General features: G+C 44.4%; 1 protein-coding gene and 1 long non-coding RNA gene across 4 annotated transcripts in view; both read right to left on the bottom strand.

The window, feature by feature from the left end:
- Window positions 1–712: 712 nt before the first annotated feature.
- On the bottom strand, window positions 713–5,666 carry LOC107322292 (uncharacterized). Of its 2 annotated transcripts, none has more exons than XR_014936659.1 (2): window positions 4,174–5,666; window positions 713–761 (listed from the first exon to the last, which is right to left on the bottom strand). It is a non-coding gene; the product is annotated as an uncharacterized LOC107322292 (long non-coding RNA). The 2 variants fall into 2 exon arrangements; XR_014936660.1 differs by lacking the exon at window positions 4,174–5,666 and adding an exon at window positions 1,281–1,395.
- A 3,418-nt stretch (window positions 5,667–9,084) lies between these two features.
- The window catches only part of ANKFN1 (ankyrin repeat and fibronectin type III domain containing 1), an 86,060-nt gene continuing 71,907 nt past the window's right edge, over window positions 9,085–23,237 (bottom strand). Inside the window, exons 16-21 of one of the 2 annotated variants that reach the window (XM_085523144.1) lie at window positions 21,903–22,071; window positions 18,615–18,781; window positions 16,046–16,265; window positions 14,768–15,358; window positions 12,346–12,397; window positions 9,085–11,907 (exon numbers count right to left, since the gene is read on the bottom strand). In XM_085523144.1, the coding sequence (XP_085379270.1) occupies window positions 12,381–12,397; window positions 14,768–15,358; window positions 16,046–16,265; window positions 18,615–18,781; window positions 21,903–22,071 (1,164 nt within the window). In that variant the 3' untranslated portion in view covers window positions 9,085–11,907; window positions 12,346–12,380. Of the gene's footprint in view, window positions 11,908–12,345; window positions 12,398–12,434; window positions 15,359–16,045; window positions 16,266–18,614; window positions 18,782–21,902; window positions 22,072–23,237 lie in introns of those variants that run through there. The other variant, XM_032448272.2, reaches the window with a different exon arrangement.

A 23,237-nucleotide genomic window follows, 5' to 3' on the forward strand; every position in this document is an offset into this window, starting at 1 on the left:
TGGTCTTGCCCAGCAGCTTAGGGCTGCAGCAGCAGGGCGGGGGTGAGGTGGGGGCGATCGCCCTCCAACACCGGCAACCGTTTGTAAATTACCCTAAGCTTCCCTTAGTCATTATTCCATTAACTGCCTCTTGGTAGATCTGTCAGTAACTAAGCTGGGTCTTATTTGTAGAGAATCAGAGGCTATTTGCTGTACTAAGTGAGCCATGAGAGCGAAAGGGTTTGGGATTTATTTGTAATTACAGTCGGTATTTTTTTTCTTCTCCTTCTTGCCTGGACCCCACTGGTACTTTCATTCACATTCCCTAAGCTGAAGCTGGCGCCAGGATCACAGGCTGGCCCTGTGTTTATGTCATTGAGACTAGGACAATATTTCAGTGTGGAGCCAGACCGCAGGGATCCACTCTATAAAACCCTCACTAAAAATAGACAGCCGCCCTGCCCCCAGGCCCGCGGGCCGCCGGCACCCTGCGAGGCACACAGCCCCCTGCCAGCCCCCGGCTCCCCAGGGCCCCCTGTCCCAGCCAGCTCAATGCAGGGGGATGCAGCTCCTTGGGGTGCCCGGCTGCCCCAGGCCCAGCTGGCAGCACGGCGTCAGTGAGCATCCCAGAGCCAAAAGGGCAGCGTGGCTGTGGCGAGGAGAGAAAGAGATACCTGAACACACCGGTGCTCCTCTCCCTCTGCAGCTCGTGGAGGCGTTCAGAGAGACCCTGGCAGGACAAAACTGGGTCAAAGACGTCACCTCTGTCCGATAAATCTTTCCTGCAGCAAATTAAAAAAAAAAAAGAGCTGAACATTTCCATCTCATAGCTGTCAATTTTATTCAAAAGCATGAACCGGGGCAAATCATTCAGCCTTTTCAATGCCAGTGGTGCGTGATCCCTCAGCTTGGGAGGATAAATGTAACGAGCCAAGTGTCTATCGATTAGTTCAGCAGCTACACAGGGAAGACAGAAGGCACTCAGGGCACAGATCATCAAGGTAAGAGCCTGATCCCACAGCTCAGATCCTGACACTGGAGAGGGCTTCATTCCAGAAGCCTGTGAAGGGACGGAAAAAGTTCACATGGACTTTAGTGGGCAGTGGAGCCTCCCACAGGACAGTGGCAAGGAGCAGGCAGGCCTTGATTCCCTTGTGCCCCTGTATGTTCAGTTGCTAAGAATGCACGCCCAAAGGCAGCAGATGCCCAGAGCAGCAGCACTGCTGCTGAACACTGACAGTGTCCTGGGGAACAGCCTGGGGAGCAGCTTCTGTCCAGGTCCCTGTCACCAAGTCACGTACCGACAGGAGCCAGATGCAGCTGTGTGTGCTTGCTCAGGACCCAAAACTGAACTCACGGTTCTGAGACCCCAGGTAGAACCCAGAACACTGCCAGACAGTGCTCATAATGGAAGCTGCCTTTGGTCTGATTGGCTCAAACAACACCATTCAGTGAGCAAACAAACACTTGTAGAAGGAGGTAGGAGCTTGTGCTATGGCCTAAGAGCACAGGAAAATAGCAGCTCCTTGTTGAAAGGCTGCTTTCAAAACCTTGTGTGAATATGTGGAGAGGTACGTAAGGATAGCTGTGATTTCATATGGAGATTTATCACAGGCTGTGGGAAGACAATCCAACAGATCTCATACAAGCTGATATTTCTGCACTGTGATATGTGCACTTGACATGTGCTCAGTGGTTGTTGAGTTCGGTTTCTTTCAGCCACTCACTGCTTTCTCAGCTAAAGGTATCAGTGAACACTGATGGCCTGTAAGCAGGACTGCTTTGCAGCAGGCACTGTGCATGTGCTGGAGGGGTCCTATGCAGAGCGGCCTATGTGTGAGCATGGAACAAACACATTCATGGCAATGAACCACGCTGTACCAGGTCCCTTAGTGTCTGAGAAACAGCCCCAGGACGGCTCTCACACCTCAGTGCAGCTCTGCACTGCCTGAGCCAAGCTGTGCATGTCTGTCACTGGATGGATGTGCTTTGTGCCCTGGAGCTCACTGCTCACACACCTGACAGTGCGTACAGTGCAAAGGGAGACTCTGAGCAAAGCAGTGCAGGAACTGAACGTCATCCCAGCAAAACGAATGCTCTGCCCATGTTCTGCCAAAGAATCTCAGAGCGGCAGCATGCACAGCACTGAAAGCTTTTCACAGGTGGCCATTTGATGGATACGCCTCATTTTCTACAATGCTTAAGCTATGCAGCCTCAGTTGAGCCTCTGTTTATAGCAGGGAGTGCGTTCACAACAGCTGCAATTCAAGCCAGCTGGAACCATGCTTTGAACATATAAAGTACTGATATGAAATGTCAGCTCTGAGGTGGCTTGGATAAGCACACCCACAACCAGGGGATACTCAGTAATTTTGTCTGTAGACCATCTATGTCTTAGTTCTCCAACCATAACAATGACAACACACCCATGATGATACCATTAAGATAACATATATATATATATCCTTTCAAAGATTTATTGTCCTGTCTCAGAGCTCAGACATGGAGCGACCATGTTTGGTATTGCAGTAATGCATAAGAAAAAGGCAGTTCCTGCCCCTACAAAAGTGCAGAACCTGATCTAAAACCAAGAGGGAGCACAGCAGAAGACAGACGCTGTAACAGCGCAGTGCTGGATTGCTGCAGCACACCTGGCCTTGGCTCGAGAGTTCTGCAGATAAAGAGCTTTAGGAGAATGCTTCAAAACCAGGAGCTGCTGCGCTGAGGTCCCACAGCCCACACAGCCCACACCTGATGCTGTGCGTTCCGATGATTGCAGTCTCTTTCAAAAAGTCACTGCAGAGAGCTGCCGGGAATCGAAAGGCTTCAAAGGATGCTGAATGATGGAGGGGCCTTCAAATAGAGAGGATCGTATATTACGGGGCAAAAGCAGCCTTCCGTGTAGCACAGAAAGGCACGGTGATTTGTGTTTTCCACATGAAACAAAGCCAAGCCTCCAGCTGGTTGTTTATTCTTTGCATCGCTCCCAAACAACCCAGCCGGGCAGTGGAGCCGCTGCCTGCCCAGCCATAGCAATGTGTGCTGCAGGGACTGCTCCCACAGGAACCTTCTGCAATGGCTGTCACAGCTTCTTGGAAATGAGAGCATTTCTCTTAAGCTTAGAAGAAAAAAAAAGAAAAAAGAACAGTTGTTCTGAACCTGCAGATCTCTGCATCCTCTTCAAGGGAACAAGAGCTGGGAATTCAGCATCACTTGGATCTCCTACACACCTTCCAAGCAGGGCAGGTATCTGCTGCAGGAGCAGACTGGGGGCTGCCCTGAAAACGTTTATGGAAATGTATTCTTTCAAATCCTCACGCAGCCCTTCTCCCTTCCCTCCACCATTTCAGAACAGGAGCACATATACAGCTCTCTCTTTTCCTTGGCATCTGGACAACTCTTCTACTGTCACTGCCCCGTAGTCCTCAACTGGCATAAGAATTCCAAAATAAATGAGCGTGTTGTAATCAGGGGGAAAATATTGTGTCCTTGTGGTGTTGATGTTTTTGCAGCTCAGCTTCTCAATGGCCACCACAAGGCGGGCTGCATATTTCTCTACAAAAATATGCCTGCACTGCTAACTTGGCAAGGCACCCGTTGAATAGACATTTAGATACTTAGCTGTTCATTGAGGCCAACAAAGTTCTGTAGGAGAACCTGCAATGGGGAAGAAGAGGCACCTACATGGCCAGCAAGCGCAGCAAGTGGGCAGCCTGTCTGGCAAGTAGTGCCATCCCATTAGTCAAAGGCTCATAGTGAGAGTATAGGGGAGCAAATGTCTTTAAAGAGACAAAGGCGCTGACTAAATACCTCCTAAGTTTGTTTAAAGAAATCACCTGAGCAAAACGAACGTGAGCAGATAATCTATGAACCTTCCTGCAGACAAATAAGGTAGAGCATGTGTGGAGAGCATCAGTCAATACTGCGAACCAGCATGGAAGAGCTTAAAGGTGTGTGTGTGTGTGTGTGTGTGTGAAAATACGATGTTGGTAGTAAACTGCTGAGCATAACGTGATAGAATTTGTGGAGTCCATAACTATTAAGAGTGAACTACGCCTCATTTCAGTGGCTGCCTACATGCAGGTTATTGAGATCAGCTAACAGTGTCTGCTGAAATACTTCCTAAATGAACAAGAGCGTTACATCACCAAGACCAGCACAACGTGAGCTGAACGTACCAACTGCTGAACTTACTTGGGAATGGGGAGAGCTGCTCCTTTTCCCTCAGATTTCGTACTGAAGTAGGGAACAACCACACAGCATCATCCACCATGGAGAAGCATTCAAAAGGTGTCTTTAAATGTAAAGGCCGCCCTGATACAAAGAACATTTTCCGCGGGCAAAGTTTGCTGCTTCAAATGAGACTGTCCAACTGAGAAGCAGATTGCTGCCAACTTGGAGAGCAGTCGTGGAGCTGGTGCTTGAGACAGCTGACCTCGTCTTTGTGGCTTCAGTGGACACTGAAGTGAATCCTCAGTTTGTTTTTAAAATCTGTTAGCAAAGGGAAAATACTTTTTCTCAGCATCGGTTCAACTGATTTTCTGTAAACAGATTTAGCAAATAATATATAACATGTTGAAAGTCAAATAATAAATCTGTCTGCCATAAGAACAACGGAGCTCTCTCTCAGCAGTCGCTCATTAGCCGGCCCACGAGCATGAAACACGTTGGTTTCATACTCGCTCCGAAGTGAAAGTTATCACGGAGTGCATAAAGGACGGTCTATTCCAGTTCTGCTACTGCTTTCTCCAGTTGATTTTCCAAATACAATACTGAGCGCTGGATGAAAGTGCCTCAGGACACAGCTGTGTGCGTGCGGCAGCTCTCTGCTCAAACACTCCTGATACTGTGGGAGTTTGCTAAGATTTACTTAAGGAAAAATATTACCATTCAAACTCCTGCTGAGTAAATGTGGTTTTAAAAGCCTGTGGTATTAAGCCTTTTATCTCACTTTATTTTACCTAAACTCTTTCCCAAATCCTCTCCATACAGACATGGATATCGTAAGAACTCTGGTCTTCGATTAAGTCCAGAACCGCACATTCTACACATTGTGTATTTATATTGTAACAAACAATGCAGTTTCATGGCCCCATCCTTTGAAAGCCTCCAGGAGTCGATGTGGGCACAAAGTGCAGCACAGAGACACTTATATGTGGGCTCCAACAGGAAAGAGAGCGCCGGCTTTAAGTCCAATGGCTGGATGTGGATGGAGGTCAATAGCGCTGGATGCTGGAGGCACAGGCTGCAGCAGCACGAAGGGCTGGTGATGAGCAGCCACAGCTCTGTAATTTAATTAACATTTACATTCTACAGAAGCCCGGTCCATTTGCAAGCACTAAGAAACACGGTAAATATGGAACAAATCATCGGCAGCAGCAGCAGGGGAGACTTAAAACGCTCATCGTGAGGAGCGGCACAAAAGCCGCGGTGAGGTGAGCCCTCAAACACGGGCAGCCATCCTTAGAGCGGGCGGGGCTGCAGGGCCTCGTGCTACGGCCGGGTCTGCACTGCGGGTGCTTCCTAATGACACAGCGGTGTTTTTTAATGTCCTCGGATCGGGAAACCTCACCTGGCCGCTGCCCGCCCGCAGCACGTACCTGGGGGTTGCTCACAGCCCCACACACAGCGCGGCCCGCGCCGAGCCCCGCCATCACCTCACGCTGCGCGGCTCCACACGGCGCCATGTTGCGCGCGAGGCTCTGAGGCGGGAAACGAAAAGGCGGGAAGCGGCGGGCACGCGCTGCCGGAGCCGTGCACGCGCAGCGCTGCAGATCGCTGCGTCCCGCTGCACCGCGCGGCTGCTGTGCACGCGGTACCGCCGTGCAGCACCGTGCAACCTGAGCAGGGCGAGGTGCACCCCGACCTCCTGCACCCCTCAGTGCCCTTTTTGCATCACTGCTGATGGCAGCGCTGTGCATTGAAGCTGGCACCAAAGCCGTGTGCTCATCGCACGTCACAGCTGCGAGCTGTGCAGGTGACGCCCTGCTGGGTGCGATGCGCTGCTGCAAAGCGGTGCTGCTCAAAGCCCCGCGGTGCGCAGCGCGTCGTGCAGCTCGTGTGCTGGAGCGCAGCCACGGCCAACCCCCAGCAGTGAGAGCTGGATCCTCGGCCGCGCTCGTGATGGGAGGTCAGAGCAATGAAAGGGCCCCAGTGGTGCTACAGGAGCACGGCAGCACCGCTCCTGATGGGAGGTCAGCAGCAGTGAGTGAGCGGGAGGGCCCCCCTTGTGCTGGCAGCTCCGTTCCAGCGCTTGGCTGGGCTCCAGGAGATTAAAATAGAGCCTTAGACTGTCCCCTCGGCAGCACGGCCACAGCGCTGACAATCCGCGGGTTGTGCTCAAACGTGAGTCCCGGGGGAGCGCGGGCTCTACCCGAACAGCTGAGGCACTGAGTGGGTCGGAGCGGGCGGGGTTATGGCTGTGAGTCAGTGCAGGAACACGGGGATGGAGCTGCGGGACAGGGGGAGCAGAACGAGCCCATAAGGAACATGGAAGGAGCGAGTGTGCCCCAAAGAACGCTGCAAAGAGCCTCGTTGTGGGGCTGCCGAGAGCAGCAGTGGCTGATGGCGGCGTGTCCCACAGAACAGACTCGGGCCAGTCACCCACTGTGGGTCTGTTCATCAGCACCCGCACTTGAGACGTTTTGCTCTTGTATTTTCACACCTCACTGAATACTGAGATTCCCTTTGGATGCTTCCAAGAGAAAGCACTAACATTTACCTGCAGAAAAAGCCTGTCTGGTCTTTAAATGCACTTTAGTATTAGTTTATGAAGCACAAAGGTGCTTTTTTCCCCTGTAAGTAGCAGCAGGTGAGCAGCAGAGAGGAGAATTCAGCTCCACTTTTGTCCTCCATGTTCACTATAATAAAAACAGACTTGAAAATCACAGTAATGATCTATTTGCACAGATAAGAAGCAGGAGTCCCGCTGATTAATTAGAGCTAATAATACTTATAAATAAGATAGGAACTAAGGCAAAGTAAGTATTTTAAGCGGCTTCTTTTGAAATGAGCGTATGATGGTTTGAAAGGGGAGCCTGAAAACAGCAGCCTGGGGAAAAGGTTGGAGGTTATTTATAAAGGTTTTTTGTGTATTCGCTATGCAAACAAAAAACCCAAATCAAACCCCAAATATTTATTTAAAGACAGAGTTAAAAAATACATCGACAGTTTGTTCATGATGACAGTTCGTATCAGTTAATACACGGACCGACATCTTTTGCTGTCAGAAGAACAAGTGAAAAACATGCCTGTAAGTTTGCTGCCTTCTTTCCAGCCGGCATAAAAGCATTTCAGTAAAGCAATGTATGGCACAGAGGAGGTTACAATACAGCACTGTCCTCCAGGAACCCGGGGCAAACTTGTTATAAAGCTCTGTAGGAATCAGCAGTTCACCCACTTATCTTATGCAAAGAACAACTCTGAGCTCTGGGCAAGCAAAACATGTCAACAGCCGGGCCTGAAAAATGCGTGGTACATGCAAAGTGCATCAGAGGGAGTGCATGCACACAGGAGAGCCGCCTTTACTTTCTTTACCTTCTTTACCTTCTTTACCTTCTTTACCTCGTGCTGTTCCTCCAAGTTAATTTCTCAGTGTTACTGCACAGATTAAACACCTGCGTGTTGGTTGGTTTTCACTAATTTAGCAAATCTGGTAACAATGTATTGAAATTAAAGAGGAAGGAAGCAGAAATGACCAAGGCTGTAAGAGTTCCTTTGCTCCCTTATTTAACTCCGCTTTGGCTGCATTCTGGTTAATAGGTTTTCCATGTAAAAGCACCCACCGATAACTCCAGTTGGGTGCTGTTATTCTTGCACTGTGTTGGCATGTCGTGGCTGAAATACAAACATCCACTCACACTTATGTTCATTCCCCTGTATACCTGTGCACTGATGGTGTGGTAAGGATGGCAGCCAGCACATGGAGTCCCTGCTCTGCCACAAGCTCTGTGTGACCTTGGCCATGTCACTTATTCCAATCTGCCATTATCTGTACAGAAGGGAGAGAGTGAATGAGGCGTCAGGCAGAACTGCAGCTAAATAAATTCAGCACCCTGTGCATGTTTCAAACAAGGTCAACCTTTACCAAAGCAGAATCCTCCAATTTCCTTCAGCGTTCACAACAGCCTTGTTCTTATTTCTCCTGCTTAAAGACACTAAGCCAGATTTACACTAAATGAGAAATTTTGTGGTTTTTTTCTTTTCCTCGTATAAGGATATGTGAAAAACAGAATCATAACAGAAGAGTGTTTCACTTTATAAGGTAATTCCTTCAGTAGGTAATATCTGGGGTGTTTCTCGACTACAACCAGATTATATATACCCTCAGTGCAGCATGTTTACAACGTGGCTTGAAAGCACAGATTCACACCAGGACTGCACAGCAGATTCTGTCTGGCTGTCCTTGTAAATGCGCCCGGTGTGCAGCCATGGGGTGTCTGCTCCGATGTGAAGATGTGAGCTCGTGTGCCAGCAGCTCCTGCAGGTGTAACACAGCGATGGGAAAGATGCCACTGCCAATCTCACAGCCCAGATATCACACCTGTATTAAGGCATGTGCACTTATGCAAAGTGATTTTCAATTCCTGTTGTTTTACTCTCACATACAGACTCTGGGAACCGTGCCCCTGCCTGGGAGACTTCTGACTATGCAGAACAGAATAAAAACATGGAGGCCGCGTTTGAAAGATTGGCCTTAGAGAAATTCCCTTTCCAATGGAAATGAAAGAACTCAGAGAAGAACACAAACCGCAGCGGGATTCCCACTGACTGTAAGGATCTCACATACGTGGATTCCCGATGATGGTCACACAGAACCTGTTTCAAAAGGGACACGGACACACACGGTGTGTGGGGTGATGCATCTTTTTGGTTAAGGAGGGAGAAGGACACGATTTCCGTAGGAGTGGTAAGAATGCAAAAGCACTGCAGGTCTCCTGGAGTTGAAAAGAGCCAGGTTTCTATGATAGCAGATCAAACAAAAGATTCTGTTAAGAACACTTTTATGACAGCGATTCACTTGAATAAACCAAAGACTTCTTTTAGCAACCAATCTTTTTTTTTTTTTTCTAAAATAGTATTTAATATCTGAAGTTATAAAAAATATTTGTAGTCTTGAAAATTATTTTTATTGTCTATTTTATGTACTATACATGCCTCTTTCAGGAATTATTGAAGAAGCATGAGTCATACGGCACTCATTTACTCTTGGCTCATTGCCACCCCCCATCTATATTTTGCTATTCTCAAACCATTTGTAGGTACACGTGCATGACAATATCGTTGTGTCCAGTCCCCAGATCGCAGTTAGCGCAGCACACATTGTTTGTCTACATATTTACAAAGTTTTAAAGCACATAAAATTGTGCATTATTATATCCCGAAGTTTAAACTTTAACATACGCTTGGTCGCATATATAGCAACAAGTTACAATAAAAATCTGAACAAAGACAACCAATAAACAGCCAAATTGCTATGTACAAACGAGGCAGGAAGCAATTAAACACAGCCTTGCACATTTCACTTAAATTACTTTTTCTCTGAGGGGAAAAAAGCAAACAGCCCCTCCTGCCCAACCTCAGCTCCCCAGGAACCCTCAACAGTCTTCGTTTTTTTTTGGTGAATTAACTGGAACTTGCATTCAGTAAATATCAGTTCATTTGCATAATACGGGAGAGAAATTTGGTCCCTATTATAAAACATAGCAATGCGTTTCCCACCCAGTAGCACACAGCAGCAGGGTGGGCTCGCTCTCTGAACCTTGCTTAGACAGCAGCCCCTTTGGCATCCAGGGGAACATTCCATGAGATGAAAACCCTTTTGTCTTCCTTACACATATTGTTTCTTACACCAACTAACTGTGCTGCTCTCAGGGTGACCGAACCGACCCAGGCCCTCCTGGAGGGCGAGTGGAGCTGCCCCCATCTGTGCGGTGGGTACCTGGTTCAGCTGCAGTGGAACCACTCCTCATTTACATTGGTGCAAAAGACCCAGGAATGAGGTGCAAAGAAATCAGGGTTGGACCCAGGCTGACCTTTAGATAAAGTAAAACACAAAAAGTCTGTGCATTTAGTGTACAATATAAATTACTGCAGTTCATAGTTTGAAGGTAATTAGTGATACAACAACAACTTCCTCTTATCTTAATTTCATATAACCTTACAAAATAAAACAAACTAGTAAGAAATCTGTTCCTATTATTTGACTAACAAAACGGGAGGCTTTCTGTAGCCTAGTGACAGGCAAGCTTAATGACACTTTACCCTACTGTGGGACGACTGTTTTAAAGGCTAAATCTTGCCCAAGATTTGTTACAAAAAGGCTGAGGAAGATATTCTAGTGTGGCTCTTATTTCATCCCAAAAGCACAGTGTGAGAGACAGCCAGCTGGGTAAGAGCTCATAAACATCAATATGGAGAGGAGATGATCTCTGTGCTAGTAGGAACTATACAGCTTACAGCAGTATATGGGGCCTGCTCCAAAGCCCCGTCAAATCAACATCTCCTCTTGACATTGCAAACACTGAGCAGGAGAGACAGCTGTAGTTTGTGCCTGCACAAAGGGGTCAGACTACTGTCCAAAGCACATTTACAGAGTACAGCCCTCAGCTCACCTTGGGGAATGGTGCCCTAAATTTCTGCAGAGAATTTCCTGGCCAACAGCTCTGTTTTCATACTTCTCTGCCATGATTTCGCATTGTGAATTCTCCCTCATGGAATCAGAAGATAAATTATACTCGCAAATAAAGTATTCTGGCTATTTAATGTTTTGCTGTAGTGAAAAAATTAGAGACCCACCTTGAGGAAGTCTCTGTTGTCTGAAAATTCACTGACTCTTTTCTAAAAATACTTCTTGCTGATGGCAAAGTTCAACACCTCAGAGAGACTCAGAGCAAGTTTCCAGGTTGTGTACCATACTTCCAAACACACTACACCCTTGTTGTTAGTAAGGCTCCATTGAAGTTTTACCTAACAGTCATGAGCCATGCGTTTAAACACCTTAAAAGAGTTGACCAGCAACTTAATGCATTTCTTTGTATTGTAAGAAATGTAAAGATACATCACCTCTTTCCAATACACTCTAAAATGTTTGGGACAGAATATTATATTCCCCTCCCCTCCCTTTAATGTCTATATTTAAAAACATTTATGCTTCATCAGTGAATTATTAAGTATATGTTTCTCTGTATGTGCCCTTACTGTGTAGAAAATCTACTTATTTATTTATATCCAGGCAAAGCAAAACACGTACAAGCATAGGAGAGAAATGCTTTTGAGCCACAGGTTTCTTCAAGCAAACTGTCCATCTTGCAGATGCAAAGAATTATTAGTGCAGCTTAGTTATATCTAGCATTCTACTAGCAGAAACAGGAGTGCTTTAGAGCACAGGGTCTGCTGGTTTGGTCATAATGTGGGGTCATAATGTTAGAGGGATGGTTTTCTTCTGGCCAGTCCAAGTCGTGCCCAGAAATCAGGAGCTGGGTTCAGCCCAGGTGAGAATAAAACCCCCTGGAAAATACAGGGTGAACGTTCTGTGCCAAGCTAAGAAAGACGGCTGTCCAGAAGCTTGCAAAGCCCAAGTATCCACTTCAGACCTGAGCTTCAGCTGATGTACATGGGTACAGACTCATTTGAATGAGCTGACTGAAGAGATTCTAGTATGGATTATTCTCAGTATTTCCTGTGACTGTGCATTAATCTTATGAGAGGGACCCAATCTCCAGCTGGAGTCAGGGTTCCCAGTGATTAAAGCAACAATCTGGGTTCTTAAATTCAATTTGATTTCTTACTGTGAGCCTTTACTCTAAGCTCTACTCGGAACAGTCACCCAATGCTTCTGTGCTTCTACGAAGTGAGGACAACAGTGCTGTATTTCACAGGATTCCTCCGAATTGCTGTGGCTGCTTGGGAAACGTGTGAGTGATCTTCCTACGAGAACCACAGAAGTGTTATGGTTAGTGTTGCAACTATGCTGGAAAAGCATCTCTTTCTACTATTTATTTATCTCTGGGATATCAGTTTAGAACAAAGAGCAGATATTTCTTTCAAAAGATAACTAAGTACTTTATAAACAGAAGTACTTAAAGTCAGAACTATTTTGACCGTTACAGTTGGGAAAGAACCTCAGCCTGGAGGCAACAGGATCAAGGAGGAATGCCCTGTAGGATGTCACATAAACACCACTTCCACACAGCAAAGTTAAAATCAGGGTGCAGTAGATTCTGGCTGGGGTTCCCAGAGTCAGAGTCTGTCTTAGAACACACAGGTAGGTGAAATTAAGGAAAGCCGACCTATTTCTCAGTTCTTTGTTAGATACACGACTACTTCTGGAACAGACCAGCAGAAGGAATGGATAGCAGTGTGTACCTGTTCTTCTGTGGAAGGTTTTGCTATTCGTGCCCTCACTGTTCTGTTTGTCCTGAAAAGCCAAAGCAAAGCAAAGTGGGTTTCATTTTATTTTGCTTTATATCACCAATTTTTACATAAACTTGCTCTCAGCGTACTGTTGTTTTATACCTCAGTGAGGTGTTACACAGCAGCTTTGCTTAGAGGCTGAAAAGGTCAGGGCAGCCTCAGCGAGCTGCTGTGTTCTAAAAAAACAATGTAAATTATTTTGACTTCTGAAAATAACATTTTTTTTTTCTGTCTCTCCCTGACAAACAGCCTTCTGCTAGCAAACATAATCTAATGGAACAAGCTGTTGCTGCCTTCAGTGATGGTAAAACATCACTATTTGGTTCTATGGCGTGTGAGTCAGGTTTTCCCCGTGCAATTCCATGTGGCATACAACATACAATGCATGTCCTTCTAGCTGCAAATTGGCACTGAGATTTTTGCTCCCCCATCTTCTCACCCACAGGAATTTTCAGTGTGGGTCTCGTTCAGAGCCTTTGGAAGTGAATGGAAATGTTTCCATCCTCACTGAGGACTGGATCACATCGTGGATAGTATTGGTAAAAAAGTTAACTTCCCTCCTCCCCAAAAAAGAGAGATTACAAATGTAAATACCTTATAGAAAGTTTCTGCCCCTATATCGCTGCATAGGCTCTTCTTGGCTCCTGCATACTGACCAAGCATGGAACAGTGAATAACATTTATTTTTGAATTTATGGATTGAGTTCACAGGGATTTTAATAGCGCTGGGGTTATGGAAGTGCTATTTTAATAAGGACCACAGATCATGGGCCCAAATCCTTACCTTCACCTCAAGGACTTGTAAACTCAACTATTTAACTCAAATCTCTTTATTGGAGGCCTTAGAATGTATCCACCTGGAGGCTGAAAAATTGAAGGGTAGAAGGCTGCGCAAACATGGAGTGAGGGAATTTAACCAGCAGGAATGTGGCCCATAAAATTAAACTTCAAGAACTGTATGAGAAAAATTAAAGCTTGTGCAACAGCTGGGGTTTCTCTTCACATGAGTTCATTTCTCAGTGACTCAGATGTTATGGTTCTCATTAATATAGATTTCTTTGTTGAGATCATCTTCTCTAGTACTCCGAGTCTTACTCTACAGCGTGCTAACACGCCGCTTTCCACTCTTCTAATGATAACAATGTTTATTGGTGAAACAAACAAAAAACTGTAGCTTTAAACCACATCCCAAATGTCTCTAATGGGAATTGCCAGAGTATCCCAATTTCAGACACAGTGGTCAGATAGCCCTGGATATACACTGAAAAATCAGGAACAAAATTAGGTGCGTTTCTTTCCAGTGGGTGTTTGAGAGTCTCTGCAACATAAAGAAATGCACATTGTGTGGTGGGTAGAGGACCAGGCTTCTCTTCACTCCTACTCAGACCCTGTGTATATTCACTCAGAGACTGGACTCATTCTGTCCGCCTGTGACCTCAAAGGCTGACTCCTGTTTAAGCCTTTAAAATAACCTGCTACTTATGTCATTTGAGATCTGAGCTTCTGAAAAAAAACCTCAAATGTTGTGATAATTTTATCAAGCTCTGGCAACATTCAGAGATTGTGCATTTAGTGTTGACGACGGCTGGATTTATTAGACACTGAAAGAATGCTCAGTTCTCTGTCAGTGGCTAGATACCAATAGATCCCACATGGTAGTGGGATAACTGTTACTAAACCAGGTGGCACTTCAGTTACATGCGACCTCAATCTATTCAAAAGGGCCAAGAAGAAGAAAAATGCATAGGAAATGCTGGAAAACAGGTTCCTAGAGGCTTAGGACACAGTCCTAACATGAGGACACCAAGGATGTTACACTTTCTGCTACACTGCAGTCAGAACCACTCATGCTTAAAATTTTTCATGCTTAGAGATAACTGGAAATCAAGACGACTGCAAAGCCTGATTACTGGATTTGCAGCCACAAAGCGTCCTGTTATGTAAGGCCCTATTTGCAAAACTGCTGATACAAGTAATACTGCTTGCATCATGGCAGATACTGCTGTAAGACCGGGAATCTGGCGATGGTGTCAGATGATTAGGATTCTTCTGAATGACAGAAGTTGTCACTTCAGGAGCTGGACTTCTAGAAGTAGTTTTGAAGGTATGGCCCCTATATGTGTAATGCTCACTATTTCCTCAATGGGAAGCAATGCAGAAGGCTGGAGTTACAGTGTGCTGCTAAATACTTCAGAGACAGCAGAACCAAGGGCATCATCTGGACCCATTTTCTGTTGCATAGCATTGTGCACATCCTCCTGTTCTACAGACTGCATGCTCATTGCCCAAGATTTTCCCTCTTCACTCAGAAATGTTGTTTTATAAGGTTCCGTGTGTATCCTATGGACGTTTTGCCTTGATTCCTCATACTTGCCTTTTCCATCCTCTGGAAGGCTGGATGTATGAGGTAAGAAAGTGCTCCGTGACTCATCGATGGGAATCTGTAACTGCTCACTGGAGGTAGGTTCCTGAGATAGATCTGAAGATCTCATGAGATGCTGGGTATACACGCCTTCAGACAGAGAGGCAGACTGTGTCTCGCTGTGCACACGCAGCCAACGATGATGCCTGCTGAAGTAGTTGTAATGTTGATGTTTCCCAAGTCTCTTTTTCCCTAAAAAACTCAATGGCTGCCTGGAGCTGGAGGACTTGTCTATGCTTTTTGATGCAATCCCTGACATTGTTAGATTGCTCATATATTCTGTGCAATATTCAGCATTAGTATCAAAGGCACTACACTCTGCCAGGCCTTCTTTCAGTGTTAGGCAAGGCTTCACATCATGGACTTGGAGAACATCAGGTGCACTACCGCCCAGGCCGCTGCCTGCCTGCTGGGATATGTCATGCGGGGAGGAGTAAATCAAGTCTAATTCTCTGGGGCTTAATGCATCACTGGAATCATAGTCACTGTCAGTTGGAAGGAATACTTCTGAACAGCCTTCTTCATCTGAGCAGGGCTGGGAATCTGCAAAGAGAGCTGATTAATAGCAAGAAGACAAGCACAACACTGAAACTGCTTAACACTTATTTCCTCCTTTTGTGTGTGTGTGTGTTTTAATTTAGAATAATAGCTGCAATTCTGAAAACATACATATGTTTCCTCTGTGGAATCTTCCATGGGCCTACATGACAGCAAAGACAGGAGTCAGAGTCACTTTAACCTAGTGTAAATTACAGCATAGTGCAATAATAATGAATTGAGCCCATGCAGGGCAAGATAATGCTGTAAGTTACGTGGTGTCAGAGCTAAGGATTATTCTGTATTCATGGTCTGTAGAGCAGGGAAAATTTAACTCAGGGAGAGGCGCTGAGAAAGAACACAACTGTACTTTAGTAATTCTGGAGGTCATGGAGAAGTCAGTGGTATGACTTCTCCCTTCCAACCTGTTCACTAAATGAGCAGGAATGGTGAGGTGACAAAGCTGCCTGCTGATGAGCAAGTATTCTGAGTAATTTAAAGCAAAAACATTATTGTAAAGATTGTAGAAGGATCTTGGGATACTGAGTGGTGAATGATGGGGAAAATGATTGTTAAAGTACCTTGGCAGGAATGGGAAACATTTACTTCTTTTATAAAATGAAATTTGAGAACTGTTTTAATTAAAAGGGAGTTGAAAGATTTTGCATGATGAACAAACAGAAGTTCTCTTACCGCTTACAGCCTTTCTCCTCTGGCTTCTAGCCTCAGGTGAGGAAGGAGGTGAGGGAAGACAATCTAGATGTGAAGATGTTGAACTGATTTTCTTTTGAGAGTGTTCTTCTGAAAGATTCACAAGTTTCTTTATTGGTAGGCCAGCTGCAGGCTGCTTGTATCTTGCGTACTGCAGTGCTTCTGTGATCCATCTCATTTCCCTCCAGATCTCATCAACTTGCTTTTGAGGGGAAAAAAACAGTGAAAAGCTACAATAAGCTCTGCATAATAATAATACCTCAGAGTGTGCTCTGGAGAACCGAACTAGGTGAGCAGTTACTGCCATCAGAGAAGCAGGTTTTAGTCTGAACTGCCTTTGGTTGACAGCTTTTTGTCTTCCACTATTACAGGGTCTGCTTAGGACCTAAACTTTGAATTAGGTATCTCAATTGAGAACCTGTATGCAGGAGGGGTGAATTTAGGCCTAAGCTCTGACATGGGAAGAAGTGAAAACTGTCTTCAGATGGAGTATGAAGTTTGATCAATTCTGTAGCACACTTGAAAGTTGGTTTCATTCTGCATTGGAATGAAATCAGGATGTCTCAAGGATATTCTTGTGAACCCACAATTACACTGAAAAGCAAAGAGCTCAGATCAAACCCAGTTTTTGAATGGAGAAGAATGTCTGTGCATGTGTATCACAGGGTATCACAGCAAATCTCTGAGACAAACTGCAGTTTTTCTCCCTTGCTATTCTGGTCTGTATGCATTTTAGCAGTATAAATCCACACAGGACAGTTCTAATTCATGCCTGTTGATGGCAATAAGAGACAAGTACCAAAATCAATTGCAGTATATGGCTTCAAGCACTTAAGCAGAGAAAAGATACAATTTAATGTGAGTCTTGCAAGTCTTTTGATAACGAAACACCATCAGTACCTTGCCAGTGAGTTAATTCCAGTGATAACCACTGACAGTTCAGGTATTTGTTCATAATCCAACTTCATTTCAAGACATAAGTGTAGCTCCACAAAAGGAATACAATCACTTGACCAGTGAGTGAACTTCTCATCTATTTGATTTTGGAGGTCTTTTATTTTCTTCCTGCAATCCTCACAAAATCCGAACAAAAATCACACTGCTTCCAGTTTGTGGAAATGCAAATGTGGTGAGTTTTCTCTGCAGTGCCATTCGACAGCGTCCCACAGGACAGTGAATCCGTCACTTTAATGAACTGTAGTTCTTAAATTATTTAGGAATGCTTGAAGCATCATACTATATCAGTTACAGTTTGACTTCAATTGTATTTTTAGTGATTGCAGACATTTTGTCTTGCTGTCTAACATGCTGGGAAAGATGCCGAGTACCTTCTCTGCTCTCGTCTTGTTGTTGTTGAAAAATACTTTTGCTTTTTAGCTGCCCCCTGACTCCCTTTCAGAACTGCATTCACGTAGACTCCCTCGCTCTTTACAATGTTTGGTTTGTGTAGCAACTTCAACACTGTCTTAGATCTAGGATCACACAACTGCTCTCGCGGTTTCGTGGTCACTGCTGAAGATTGTGGTATGTGGTGGGCTGAGATATTTTTGCCAATAGGTGGAATACAGCTGGTTTTCATTTAAGAGGAAACCTGACAAGGCTAATATACTGTCACAATAACTCAGCACAAACGCGGAAGTTTAAAATATTCTCCTATATTTCCCCAGCGTGATTCTATGATTTACATGTGACTTAAAGACTCTGGAGAAAAGGAACAGAATTGTCTGTAAAGTGTATATGCATTAATATACGTATATTTGTTTACCTTTGTGAAAGGTAAAAATTCCCCAGATGCTTCTGCACATTGGGGGAAAACCAGACTTTCTGAGTGTGCGAATGGGGAGATGAGGAGGAAGGGGATGATAGTGGAGATGTGAAAGCACAATGGTTTATTCCTCTCTGCTCCCCTGCAGGTTTGTAATGGCTCTGAAGTAGACCATGCAAAAGGGATCTGAATTCACAGCAAGGAAGAACAGAAACGTTATCATCTTGTTCATAATTACAAAGGGCCAAATATGTTACTAATGAGGTAAGTGATTGTGTTGGCCCCTGTTCCAACAGAGCGTATCTACAACATTAAAAATATGGAGCCGTAAACTGATCTGCACTTCACTCGTAGCAGGACAGATCAACCAGGTGTATAGATGTCCTCTGCAAAGGTCAAGGGTTTTATCTGTGAGCAATCAATTACCAAAATGGTCTGCAAAAGTGCAGAGAAAAACCATTACAGAACTGAATGCCATGCAGGGCTATAGCTTACCTCACATTCAATGGGAGTGAGTTTTACAAGCAGGCTGACACATTTCTGTATAACAGCCTAGCATGACTGTCATTTGATTTCACCCATAAAAATCCTTGTATAAAAGCAACAACTAAGGAAATCATGTTCTGGGTTAGAATTTCATAAAAGCAGAATTGCGCTTTTGATACAACTACTCTTTTTATGATGTCTGTGAATAATTCTCCATTTAGATTTCAAATTACAGCCTTATGCAGTTTTTAAGAAAGCCACCTTAAAATCTCCTCGGAATAGTCAGAAACAGACTATTACCTGTATGTAGTCCATAACTTGCTGGTGTCTTTGTTTGGCTGCAGCGACTTCACTGTCTGAAATTGCTTCCCTCAGGGACTGCTGGGTTTTCAGAGAGTCCAGCTCTATGACAGCAGAAAGGCGGCAATACAGGCTTATAAATTTCTCCTTGTAACAGCAAAAATGAACTGTGAAAAGACCAAGTGCAAAGGAAACACTGTTATGCCCTGGTTATGAAATATGAAATCCTTAGCTCTCAGAACACAAATTTTATTAAATGTAATTATTAACTCCCTGGATGGGTTACTTAAAGCTGGAAATAAATAATACAGGCTCTCGTTCTCCTCTCATTTACACTGGATTTACTCTGTTACTTCATCAATTTCAAAAGAGTCACTTCTAATTTATATCTATGTGAAGGGATAATCAGGCCCTCAGTATGCAACTCCTGAGGCTGTTTTGCCCTTGATAGCTTTAATCAGAAGGCTCTTTTCTGAGGCTCATCATTTCTTTTATCAAGCAAGTAGTGACACGACTGGAAAATGGAACCCTCTTTTTTCTTTTTAATTGGGTGTTTCAGAAAGAAAGTACCGTTTTGGAGGATGATAACTTTCTTTTGGCCTATGCTAACGTAGATCAGTAACTCAAATGTAACGGACAGCATCAAAAGCATTTCACTGACATCACAGTTAGGGTGAAACAGTTAAAACACTGTTAGTTGTTATCATGTGTCCTCCTTTGAACTGTTGTGCAGAAGGGTAACGCAGAAGGCTCAGATGACATCTCTGTGCAATTGGATGCAGTAGCACTGAGCTGTGTGAGCTGCCACTGAAAGAGCCAAGAGATGGAACAGCTACATGGAGCTTCACAGACATTAATTTGCCCGGCCTCCTCATGCTGTGTCCTTCCAGAACCTCGTGTGCTCGGTCAGAACTTGCCAGTGATGTCTGTAAGCTGCAGTACAGACATAGGAAACTTGCTGAGGGAGAGCAAGTTTTCACAAATACTTCCCCATTCATTGCAAGCACACAGAATGATCTTGTTAGAGCAGGGAATGGCAGCTGGCTCAGTACTGCTGCATTTCTTGGTGGGGCTATGATGTTTTGTAGGGTGCTTAGAGTACAAAGTGCATAATTTCTTCTTATCATAAACATAAAAACAAAAGCGGTGTCATAGATCTATTCATCCCTTGTGACCAACGTGATTAGGAAAAGTAATAATTCCTCAAAACCAGAAATCCCAGATCCCAGAAACATCATTAACATAACAATGAGGGCTGAATCTGAAAATCCCACCAAAAAAGGTGAGTGAAAAAGAATTCTACCTTCTGGTTTCCCAATGATGCCTTGATATTGCAGGGATCTAGTCGGAATAGTGTGTGGTCTCACAGTATATATGCCATATGTGGTGGACTCTTGAGTGAATTACAGCCGCGGTTTCAGCGCTGAAGTTTCTAGCCTTTGTGGTTTTAAGTCAGACTCTTTAATGTTACTTTAACAAATGTTACTTCAACGTAGTCTTTTGTGGTTATGCAATTATATAGTTGGTAGCCACCAGCTAATGGGGAATGGAAGCTTCTAATATTTGAGATGTGAATCACAGTCACTTCACAGAACATCATGGATACACATATAACAAGTCATGTAGAAATGTCATCTGCCCATGGCTGGATGATTGCTTACCTCAGTGAAAAAAAATAATAATAAAGTAAAATCCAGCTTTTCATTCTGACATGGGCTTCTTCCCCACTGTAGCAACATTGCTAAACAGAGGTTTGCACCCAGGCTGCTATTTTAGAGATTACTCTTTGTGTGTTTATCTGCACCACAATCATTCCACCCTGTCCATTGATTTGTCAGCCCAATGCAAACTGCATTCCAGAAGCGAGCAGAGCTCTTGCCCATGGTCTATGTACCGCTTGATGAGAGTTAAATAGTTTGCAAGACCTGTAGCACAGAGACGAATTTCACCAGAGATGAATATACTTCATGCATTAATTTGCACAGTGAATGCAGCAGTCACCGCTCATAGGGAGAAATAATATGCTGAATACACAGAGTCTAACTGTAGACCTCAAGGCTGCATGTCAAGAAGACTGTAAATCTGGCATTAGGGCACTACTGTCACATCAAATGCCACAGCAATGTGACCCAAAGCTCTGAACTATCACTTCTAGTTCAATTACGTTAGTTCTCTGTTGAAGGGGTAACACTGCCTTGGCAGAATATAGAGCAGCTCACGTATTGTCTGTTTGTAGCACTCCATAATTTTATGGCAGCTCAGCTGTCATCTGTCCTCCCACAGCCAGCATAAAACCCAGAGCTGTCATGGGCACCTCTCTGTGTGCCCTGGCTGATGTGACATAAACACAATCATATGCTCCTGCCTGATTCAAATAAGATCTGTGCTGCTGGGTGATGGGGAGTCACCAATCTACCATGCCTGCAGAACTCCAACCTCAGCTAAAAGACCTTCCATTAACATCCAGTTACTGTTCCCCTGTACCAGCGACTGACAACACCAAGCAATGGCATTCAGGAAACAGGATGGTGATAGCAGTGGTGTCCCATAAACTCCTGACAAAGATGCATCACTGAGGACCCAGTTGCCATTAGGGACATATTCTGAAGTGGCTCTCTGTGTACTGAATCCATCAGTTTTAGCTCTTGTCTTTCTCTCTCCAAGGCAGAGGCAAGAAATAATAACAAACAATTTTACAGGCCAGAGAGGCTAATGTGTAAAGCTCAGCAGTCCCCTTACTCTTCATACTCCTACTACGAAGGACTTCAGCATTTCTCGTGATAACGGGCTTTTCCTGCAGCAGCAGCAGGATCGAGTCTCCCACATTCTTTCAAGAATCAGCAAGAAAAAGGTGACTGTGACCTGGGAAACTCCACATAGACCTTCAACAAAGTGGAACAAAAACCATCCCCTTCAAAACTGGTTATTCCTGTGGCAATTTAAGGCATGCTTCTTATTGCATCTGCTTTGACACTCCAACCTTGTCGTGTCATATTTTTTTTGTTCTGATTTTTAAAGAACATCAACTTCCAAACAAGTCTGAAGAGACATACGGGATAACTGTGGGCTTTGCTCTATGCCTTGCATTTCAATAACGATTGCTACAGTATATGCTTTAACTGCTCTGCTCCCTCTGTACCTTGTACACAGTTATAGGTAGTGTTGTTGCCAAAGCCATCATGTGATTTATTGACTCTCCACTGGGACAAGGGGGAAAACAGATACAACTTTGTGATTTCATTATAAGGAGACTGGGTTAATATTTCTAGGTGAAGCAAGCTACTATACCGAGTTCAAACATCTGAAGAGGGAGGTTAAGAAATCCTGAGTGTGGGGTGTAAGGATTATTCTGTCCTGGGGCAGTGCAGACGTCGTCTGAGGCGGGGAGCAGGAGAAGAAAGGAGACATTGTGACCCAGTTCCAACACCTCCTGTGTATACAGACGGAAGTGCTTAGCCTGTAGAGGGACACGCGCGGGGGAAGAAATAGGAGAGAATTACAACATGGCACTTATATAAACAACACCCCAAATGATATAAAACATTAAAGAAAATTTGCACAACATCAAGCTTGGAATTTTTATAAAACATAAATATTTGGGGGGGGGGGGGGCTCTAAATGTGGGTTCATGTCACTACATAAAATAAAGATTTAAAGCTGCAATGTTCCACGCTAAAACAACACACACAGGCACAGCCCCCCTGAAAACAACATTTATGTTTCTTATTAGGCAGAAAATGATCACATGCCATGTGCTTTTCAAGATTATGATTGCATAATTATGTGAAAACATGAAAATGGATTCAATTAAAAACCTTTAAGATTCAATTTAGGGTTGGTTAAGAGAAATATGCAGCTCTCCCTCAACACAGCACTGAAAAGGTTTAACAAGTGCTGCAGCAGGAGCAAATGGCACACGCAGCATTTGGCCTGGGGCTGCTGCACAGCTGCTGTGTGCAGGGCTGCACTTCTGTTGGGGGGTGCAGCAGTGTCACTGTCTGTGATTCTGCCTGCTACAAAAATAGCAAAACTACTCAACTAAACCTGTTGAATAAAAAGTTCAATTTGTTAACACGGAAGTTTGATCCTGAGTCATCAGAACATTTATAACTGTGCTTAACTGCGAGGTCATGGTTATGTCTATCCCTTGTGCACAACAGATGAGCTTAAATGCTTTGCTGAGCTGCAGCCTGTAGAACAAATTGCGCATTGCTTTCCATATTTTATCCCCCAGCTCAAAAAAAACCCCAACAAAAGTACAAAAGCTGTAACCTCCAGGAAAGTACACTGGTACAGGGACTATACAAAGCCCTATTGGATTAGTGGCTGACCACGAGGCAGCGCACCACCTGTCTTGATCTTGGATTTACCTGAGCCTTTTGTGGCTCTTCCTGGGCTAGAAGGTGCAACACTGATGGATTCCTCTTTAAAATAAACCTTTCAAAATCAAGAATTGTTGAGCCAGGTTAATTTATTTTAAGGCCACCTCTTTTCAGCTACACAAACAGATCTTGAAGTGAATATAAAGATGATTTACTTCTACTGTAAGCCCTTGCAGACCAAAATAAAGTGGAATTCATGTAAACAAGAAACAAACTCCTTAGCTTATTTTTCCATGGATCT

The sequence above is a fragment of the Coturnix japonica genome, chromosome 23 (assembly GCF_054131305.1).
Source record: "Coturnix japonica strain WE chromosome 23, WE-NBRP24, whole genome shotgun sequence".
NCBI lineage: Eukaryota > Metazoa > Chordata > Aves > Galliformes > Phasianidae > Coturnix > Coturnix japonica.